The sequence below is a fragment of the Strongylocentrotus purpuratus genome, unplaced genomic scaffold (assembly GCF_000002235.5).
Source record: "Strongylocentrotus purpuratus isolate Spur 01 unplaced genomic scaffold, Spur_5.0 spur5_scaffold_11, whole genome shotgun sequence".
NCBI lineage: Eukaryota > Metazoa > Echinodermata > Echinoidea > Camarodonta > Strongylocentrotidae > Strongylocentrotus > Strongylocentrotus purpuratus.
Window position 1 is genome coordinate 14,552,737 of NW_022145596.1, and position 9,860 is coordinate 14,562,596.

The 9,860-nt window shown below is 37.1% G+C and overlaps 1 protein-coding gene across 1 annotated transcript; it reads left to right on the plus strand.

Moving 5' to 3' along the window:
* Window positions 1-493: 493 nt before the first annotated feature.
* LOC115918252 (dachshund homolog 1-like) lies at window positions 494-895 on the plus strand. The gene has a single exon (XM_030981289.1). It carries the CDS (start codon window positions 494-496, stop codon window positions 893-895), a length of 402 nt encoding a protein of 133 aa, XP_030837149.1.
* The last annotated feature ends 8,965 nt before the right edge of the window (window positions 896-9,860 follow it).

A 9,860-nucleotide genomic window follows, 5' to 3' on the forward strand; every position in this document is an offset into this window, starting at 1 on the left:
ATAGATTATAGGATATCTTAATTATTTTGAAGTAATATTCATGAAATAAGCTCCGGGGTTGTGTTGAGTTTTGACTGTTTTGTCGATAGGAACTATTTTTATCAAGCGCGATCACGCTTCAGGAAATTCATACATCCCTCCTTAACGAGTGGAGTGACCCAAATTATGACCCTTGTAGATGTTTGGATTTACACGTGAAGAACCAATGTGGAGCATTTATTGTCATTTGCAGACCGTGATCGCTTTGGCCGCCGCGTAAGAACAATTCTATACAAATCGCCAGACGATATCTCACTACCAGCTGAGCTCCGAGAAGAAACCGCGCGTGGATCGTATTAATTCACTTATTGGAAGCTCACTCTTGCTCTTGCAATTTCTCGTCATTCTCTCGTCGCTGTTTCACATCTCCGCTAGTGGTTTTCGTGCATCGCTTCGGTTGCAGAAGAAGTTTTGTTTTTGAAATCTTGAGTTTTTGGATTGCAACTGTATGAAAATGGGAAGCCCACCGCCTACTCAGGTTCCCCTGAGCAGTGTTCTGTACAAGCTGGATCGGGTAGCCTACAGTACCCCACCGCCTGTCAGCAACGACCCCGCTAACAACGAGTGCAAACTCATCGAATATCGAGGGGCAAAAATTGCCAGTTTCAACATTAATGGAGATTGTATGATATGCTTGCCACAAGCTTTTGAATTGTTTCTGAAACATCTTGTGGGCGGACTACACACGGTTTACACAAAACTGAAGAGACTGAGCATCACTCCGGTGGTTTGTAACGTAGAACAGGTTCGCATCCTGCGGGGACTTGGGGCGATCCAGCCGGGAGTCAACCGCTGTAAACTGCTCACCAGGAAACAGTTTGATATTCTCTACGAAGATTGCACCACTGCTAGGTAAGGTTTAACTTGGAATCCGTTTAAACTTTTTCACCGATGTCTATTACCTCAGAAAAGCTCTCTGGGGAGCTTCTCTTTTGAAAAATATTAGCGCGAAAAATTGCGAGAAAGCCTTTCGAGTTCAGAAAGATCTTTTCTGACCTTGCCGAAAATGTTCAGATACAGACAGGTGATTCTTGAAATTTAGAGACAAAACCCGCACCACATCTGAGCGCAGGGTGTTTTTCTTTAGTCTTGTATCTCCAAACAAAGTGATTGAACCTCGGATTCAATGGTGTAAATGACTTCTCAAGAATTTTCTGTACCACTTAAAATTCGTGGAAAATTGATACCTTTGTTTGCTTACTCAAAAGATGATGCGAATATATCTCTTTTCGCTTTCAGTGATCTCGTTCGTAGTGGATCGGTATAGGAGAAGGAAAAAGAAATTAAGTTTGTAACCGCTGCCTGTGACAAAAATGTTGCTTTTATTAGGTCCAGTTGTCAAGTTTTGTGTTTTTCAAATCGGTTGAATTGCGATGATTATTTGGGAAATGTATCCTTTGGCATTCAATTCATGCCTCATGTTTAGCGAGCCGTTGAGCGTGTACGGATTGTTGCACTCCGGTGGAGCACATTGTACACCGGATCGTGGCCAGCGGAGCGGGGCAAGCAGCGGGGTGCTTCCCCGGCAGAAGCCAGTGAGAGTTCCGCTGCATACTTCGGCGTGGCGCTGAGTGCATGATACCATTGATCGCGTAGTATCTAATTACTTTTCCCCTCCTATTAATGTTAATATTTCAATAGGCTCAGATGAAAATGGAATATGTGAGCTAAATAATTTTGTATTAGATTAACTGCTTCCAGTAGCAATATGTTTTTATTGTATCAAAGTTTAATCAGATTAATGATAACATTTTGATAGAATTTTCTTTATGATCGGTTAAAAAAAGAAACACTTGTCATTTAAACTCCACTTTCAATTGATTCATATCTTTATTTAGACATATTAAATGGATGAATATATGGCTACTATTTTAAGCCTTAAGTTAAATATTGAATCCTGTTGTTGATTCCTTACTATAAATTCATGTCAATTACAAAGATCCTTTTGTACATCTGATATTTTTCTTCTATCCTGGAATATTATAATTCATGCTTTTAGGAAATGGATAGAAAATGAAGAAAGTAGGATTATGGTTATTGCTTTTTTCCGTTTACAAAAGGATCTGCTATTGATTTGTTTCTTATAACATTTTCTCGGTGAATGGAATTACTTTTCCAAGAATTCCCCTGCCTGTGAAATTCTTTTTGATAGTGCCCCCATGTAGTGCATCTGTTTGTACCGTGTCAACTTGACTTTAGTAATATTGATATCAGTTTGGGGTCAGCTGCTCCCCCTCTCGTTGGTGGCTTTTATGGTCCTTATTGTCCTAAACCCCTTTCATTGCTTCTTGTGTCAAAATAAGTTATCGAAAGTTCACCATGTTCAGTTCATCCCCCATTATAAAAACAAACTACATTTGTCAGATTTAGTACTGTAATTCATCAGTCAAAATTACTTATGCCCTATTTGTAATTGTAGAATTTCATATCTGTTTTTATATTTTGAATAATCAATAACAAAAACAGGATCTGAATAATAAAGTCTGAGATGTAGTCAGGGGAAAGATTTAATAGGGTAAAAGCAATTGATGAATAGGGTTTTGATCTTCTTTGAAACAAACTTTCTCGTCTTTTGTAACAGTCACCTTTACAACTTCACCTACAATGCATCATCTGGACTTGAATATGTGATATTTTGTGAAACTACCCATTTTAGCAATATTTGATAAAGAAGATGAATATAAAGGTAGGCTTTGAGTTTCACATATATATGGTGTACAATAGATGCCAGTTTAGATACTTGAAGATGTGAAAGTAACAAGTTTTAGAATGATCTTTCAATCAATTCATTTAAATGAAGAAGATATAATTATAATCATGTACTTCATATTATTGCTAGTTTTGTTTAGTGTAACAAAACAACTCCTTCACTGCTCTTCCTATTGCTTGGTTTTGAATGATTGTGAGAAAATGATGGTTAAGGAGTTGCATCGGTCTTTAATGTTGTGGTAGACGTGCCAGTTGAAATTTGGAGGCAGATTGGAAAAAGGATGGTTGCCTGGGGCTATCTAGCATGACAAGCCATGTTGTAGCGGTCAGCGCTGGGGGGTTAAGGGGTGGTGAGTGAAGTGATGAAGGGGTGGATGGGAGGTCAAGTTCAGATAGCCCATTAGGAGGTGGAAGGGGTGCATGGTGGAGGGGGCATACTGGAGGGGGTGACTGGGAGGGGCAGTGGGGTGGGAGGATTGAGGGAGGGGTTGGGCTTACGGTGAGTGAGTGACTGGTTTATAGAGAGTATGCATCGTAGCATGGAAAGAAGAATCATGCTGTGCAAGAATAGATTGAGATTGCAGTGAGAAATCCATTATTTTAGAAACATACCCATTTTCATAGAAATGATGAAGAGTAAGAATCTGTAAAATTGGGATAACATAGAGGTGTTTGACTATGTGATTGATTATGTGTTATTTTTTGATAAAAAGAAAGGACAAAGGGAGAGCAGAGAAGGGAAGGGTTTGCTTGCTAGAGAATGAAATGAGGTCAATCATAAACATAATTTGCTGTCTAAAAAATATGTACAAACTGTACATAAACTCATAAAGTGCATAGAATAATAAAAAAAAAATGAAAATGTGAATGATGTTTTCAAAATATTTGGTAAACATGTCTTTGGATTTATATGTTTTTCAGTTCTTGGCTGCACAAGATGTCCTTCCTTCAAAACCTCTCCAAATAAAGATTTCATTTTTGTTTCAAGGCTTATGGCTTTTGTAAGCTGTGTGGCATAACATAAACTTGCATCTTTAGAGGACTAAATAATTGTCATTGGAATGTACCTTAAATCTCTACCTACTGTAAACATCCCAAATCAAATGGAACATAACACAACTAGGGGATAACAGAGTTTTCATGTTTATCAGGAGCGCTCTGGGCAGAAGCATCCCTGTAACATTACTGTCACAAGTCGAGTCTGAAATGCCATTTATCTTTTCTCGCTGATGATGTGCAGTGACATACCCCGACTGTGTCTGTGTGTGGTCAGCAGAGAAAGGGGCAATCCATAATGCTGTTTATTGATGTTGTCCAGTTTGGGGAAGGTCAACCCATACACTCATGTTGTGGTCAGAGGGAGAAATATTTGGATAAGAAATTTACTGCTGCATTTTAATGGTCATTTATTTAGGGGATGGCTTGCATTTGGGGATGGATGGATAAATTTACTACCCTTTTTGGAATGAAATTATGAAAGACATATTTCATTCTGAAGATAACAAAGACAACTCCCTTCAGAGTGAAAACAATTTCATTCTGAAGATAACAAAGACAACTCCCTTCAGAGAGAAAACAGTTTGATGAATACCATGAATATTTTCCACACAATGATTTTAATATGCCCTACATCTTTAAATGATAAGACTAGAGGATGAGGTCTACTTGTGTGGATTATAAAAAGAAAAATTATTAACCACCGGTAAAGTAGATGTTAATTTAAGACTTTTCTTTTACACATTGGGCAAGATAAACATGAAGATAATTATTTAAAAAAAGTGAACTCACATTTGTTTCTAATGTACTTGGTGATAATGGCAGTGGCACAAATTATGAACCTTGTAATAAAACCTAAAAAGGTGCATGTCCAAAAAATTGTTTCAACTTCATATAAATTCCATAATATTTGATTTCAACTTTCAAGGAGAGCCCAAATACAGTAGTGATATTCAGAGAGTGCAAAATTTGTCTGCAAGGCATCAAATTGTATACAGTTTATGTTTTAGGCCTACACATTTCAATCTTTGATTAAAAGAAGAAGAAGAAGGAAATGGCATGGATGACAAGTAAGGAGTGAACTTGACCTCAGGGGGGTAGTCTCCTACCCTCCAGTCATCCAGGACGATTGACCTTGGCAACCCCGCTGGGGTCATTGACTTTACAATTATGTGTGATGAGAGGTGTGCATAGTCTGCTTAGCGAACGTGACCTTTCATAAGAAATTTGGGGTTTTGTTGGCAAATCAGTCAAATATTCTCTCTCTCTCTCTCTCACTCCTTTTTCTCTCCCTCTCTTTCTCTCTCTCTCTCTCTCTCTCTCTGTCTCTGAATCGTGTAAAGCAATATTTTGTATGCGGTGACAAGATGAAGTCTTGCCCGGTGTTAATGCTGGATAAGGTTGATTTGATGTGAGGAATGAGATATTTGATTTGTTTAAACGATGAAGGTTAGATGAAGTCCATTAGAGAGTGAGAGTGAAGTATGGTAAAATATGTAATGTAATTTTGTGATGCCAACTTTGATATGGTTGGCTGTTTCCCATGTATTGGGAGCAAATATTTGCATTAAGGATTGATTTGATGTTTCCCCTGGATAATTAGATACATGTATTTCCTGTTGTTCCTGTTTTACACTGTACGTGATACCAGCATATCAGATTGTTATCCTGTAGATTCATGATGTTTACAACCATTTCAGAAAAATGAGGGGAATAGTTGTCATAGAGAATCAGGAACTTCAATCCTAGGAAGAAAATAGGGGAAAGTCCATCGGTGTTTGGAGTCTTAACGACTTGTGTTATGGTGAAGTTGTTACGCCACATGGATTTAATTGTTAATTCAATCATAATGTAAGGTTTAGCAATCATGCATAGTACATGCAACCTTTTCCTCGCAAACTAAAGTTCCAAGGGTCTTAGCGGATGTCATTATTTCTCGATGATATCTCAAGAAATGAAGCCATTTGTTTTTGGATGCTCTGCGACGGGAGATGCCGGCGCGATTGCTGGAATGGGAACCGTGCTACGCTTTCACCAGATGTGTTTCCACTCCACAGTGGTGATGGGGGGCCTTTGTAGTGTAGGTGTCTTTTTGATGTTTGCCGGGCAAGGCACTCTGGTTGCTCAATCGGCGTGCGTGACTGTTAAAACGTATCGAATACTGGCCCAGATACCATAATAATTGTCAGGAATGAGCACAGAGCCAACAACATAATGCAATAACAATCATCACGTGTGCTTGGATGGTTTGGGGAATCACAACGTTTGAGTCTTACGGGGGAGCCTGGGTAATTGCACTTTGTTAGCGCATCTTCTCCTCACGACCCGTTTACACTGTACGCTTCTTTTCATCTCTTTGAATCGGGTTTATGCACATATCTATGGTGGGGTTGTGCTTCTGAGAGACAGAGATAGAGAGAGAGATAGACAGACAGACAGAGAGAGAGAGAGAGAGAGAGAGAGAGATCATGGGGAGAGCATTGAAGTTGAGGAATTTGTGCATGAATGATTCAAGAGTGTTTGAGCTATTTTTTCCAAAGAAGCAGCAATTCATACCAAGTCAGGCAGAAAAAATGAAGAGCTTGTCAAAATAACGCCATATCTGATGGACACTGTTCCCTACATCATACATTTTCCACCAAATGATTTTCAAAATGTCCTTTTTCTTTTCTTCATAGAAATCCATTCAAATCCCTCATCTTCAACATCCCAATCATTCAATTACATTTCATCACGACAGATGCTTGATAATTCCGTTTTGTATATCCTGATTATTTCTTCTGAATTGCTAGGTGCTAATAAACTGTCCAGTGCCAACCAACATCCTTCCTTTGCATACATTTCTGCAAAAGACCTTGCCGAATCGACGGCGGCGGTGAAAGAGAGAATCATGTGGGTCGGCCGGACACAAACCCAAGATGTAGATGTAATAATTGTTCCTTTGATCTCTTGGTCTGTTATTGCAAGACACCGTAGCTGGTTGCTTTGCCATCTGTAGTGCGGAAAGCGAAAGACAGACGGCATGGATTACTTTTCCATTTCCTTTTCCTCCCTGGTTGTCTGTCTGATGTCTTCCAACCCTGAAGGTGCAAACAGAAGGAATTCTAATTGCCCTTGACTTGGGTGTGGCAAGGTATTGTGATCAAACCATTTCAAAATGAATTATGGGAATTTTTGTTGTATTAAATCTGCTTTTGATGAGTTTTCAAAAGTTGTCTAGCAACTTATGAGCATTCCAAGATCTTGAAGAATTGTAGAGTTCAGTAAAAAAAAAAATAATAAAAAAAAAAAAAAAAAAAATAGCCAGTGTAGATACAGTAGATACATGTACCAATATGTAAGACTTTAGGAACAGGGTATATTTGGGTGAACCATGAGGTCTCTTTCGGTACTAAACTGAAAAAGTTTTGAATAGTTGTTCAAACTTCTAATATTTCTGTTTTCTTGCAGTTACGTTGTGAGACATCTACATACACATTTTGCTCACTGCATTGTACATACAACAAATAATGGCCATCTTTTTGGATTTAAAGGATTGTTTTGTGGTTCTTTTGACAGATTCACTAAATATAAGCTGAAGGAAAGAAATATCAAGAAAAAAACTAAGATTGATCAATCTTTTTTTTATCAAATGAAAACTGTAAAGTACCAGTATATTTAATCGAAAGAGGAAAGAATTAACGTTCAATAACCTAGGCGACTATTAAACAGATGTAGTAGTAACTGAAACTGTAAAAAGAAATAGTGATCCGGTACATGTATGTAAGAAGATATTGACTATAAGTTATAAAACTTAATCATCATTGTTGATTCTAAATGTTTTAAAGAGTGCTTCAAATGTTTATCATTTACGTATTCATGTCATGATATGCAATTTTACAAAGAAGGGTCGATGAGGCAATTAAACTACCAGCACTTTATATACCTTTATGGAACTAGATATTTTAAGATAACAAATATGGAGGTTCTGAATTAGTAACTTTTTATACGTTATGCTTTTTCTATTTGCAACTGATAAAACTACATGATTTTCTGTAACTAAGGTATTATAACTGCTTTATTTATATCATGTTTATAAATTTCTTACATTTTGACTGTTAAACAATTTGTTGCCTGGCATGCCTGTCTCTGATGCAAAGATTGATCATTTATTGAACAATTACACTACTTCATAAACTTCCTAAAAAAACAGAATTCATTAGAAATAATGGACCAACTTACAAATATCGTCTTTTTAGACTTTGGACCCAAAAGGGCATTGACTCAAAAATTTGTCCATAGAGTTATAATTATAATGCCCTCCTTGCTCAGAATAAACAATATTTATTTATATATATATATATATATATACACATTGCGCAAATTTGATCCAAGTTTATAGGCCCAATTCTTATGAAAGTATTTACTACATGTCTTCTCATCTTCATGTACTTGTACATTGACTTTGACTGTTCTGTTTATGCATTGATCAAGTTTCATTGATTGTCTGTTTCCCCTGTAAAGTCATGGTGTACAAGAGTAAAGCCTTTGTAACCCCTCTTAGAATCAACTGCCTAAATTCCAAATAGTCTTGATTATTTCTTGGAAAAAGGGTGAGGTAAAACACTCATCCTGTTGTATATTAACAAAGAGCAGGAGGAGGGGGGGGGGGGGGGGGATTAAAGACAGAGAAAACCCCATGGTATTGACATTGGGGTTGGATGGACAAAAGGGTTAATTGGTATTGTTGGTAGAATGACCACTCTTGATGATTCCTGAATTCCTTTCAATGAAGCTTCATGTAAGCCTTTTCATACCAAATATGCGATTAATTTAAGTAGGCTAGACAGTAGTACAGGTGTATACAGAAGTACATATCCCATACATATAAATACATGTACACTTTTAAACAAAACCTGTTTGAAAAAAAAAACAAAGGAGTTTTTTCTCCTGTTTTGAAGTATTTTGGCTGCTTTTTCTCTACCTATCAAGATTTAATGGACTTTTCAATTAAATATTTAATTTGCCGTGGCATAAATGCATATATAATATTAATTAAGGTACATAATGACCATACATACATTAGTGCAGCCTCTGTACATATTTTCTTTTTATTTATTCCTGTTGTCTGTCAAACATTGATAAGAATGTATAAAATACAAGATGAGGAAGTAAAAATAAATTGGAATATTCCTCTCTGGTTAGAAAAGATACATTGGCCTATATTATGACACATAATTATTGTGTATAGCCTACTCAGTCTCATACTTGTTCACATTTAGGGCTTTGTTGCATAAATGCTATCTAAATGGTCATTGGTGATTCATTTGTCCGCCTCTGACCAGCATACATGTACAAACTTATCTCATTGAGCTAAATAATAAAACCTTGCCATTATTTGATTAGCCCTGGCCTTTTTCAAAAGAAGAATTAACTTGACCCATCCCAGCATTTCTTGGTATAGAATAAATAGGACTCCCAACCCAAGTTCAGGATTTAGAACACATCTGGGTATTTATCTTTTAGCAGCCAAGTGTAAGAATCCATTGAGATGGTGGGACTATTGAAGTGGAATAGGGGGAGATTAGGTCAGTATTGGTCAACAAAGAAGATGTTTTAAGAAGGGAGGGAGAAAGAGAATGTTCAGTAGACTGTAGCACAAAGAACCAGACTGGTGGCTTTCTGCATCGTTCCAACCCCATTGAGATAGGGACCCTTTGTTCTCAGTCAGCAGAAAAGCTTGGATGTGACAACAAATCTTTGATTGGTTTTTACTTGTTTCTTAGAATACAAGACCAGGCCTATATATACAAAGGGGTAATTAATATGAAGACTCTAACCATACCAATCAGACTACACCAGACGAAAATGAACACTAGTAAGCCCAAATAATTGGTGGTCTTTGTGAAATGTCTTCATCCACTGATGTAGAAGAGAGTTTGAAAGGTTTTGTTATCCAAAGAAATTAGATAACAATTATCTTGAGATGAATTTGTTGAATTCTTGTGGTTATGAGTATGACTGGATGGGAACATCTGCATTTTCATTTGAAAGAAAGCTTATCTTTAACAAGCTTCCCACAGAAAACATACAAATGCTTGTTCACTTTCTTGTTCAGCTACATGTATTCTCAAATG

What these genes read in the sequence shown, in the direction of transcription:
- LOC115918252 (XM_030981289.1), top strand. Translation starts at nt 494, where the DNA reads ATGGGAAGCCCACCGCCTACTCAGGTTCCCCTGAGCAGTGTTCTGTAC.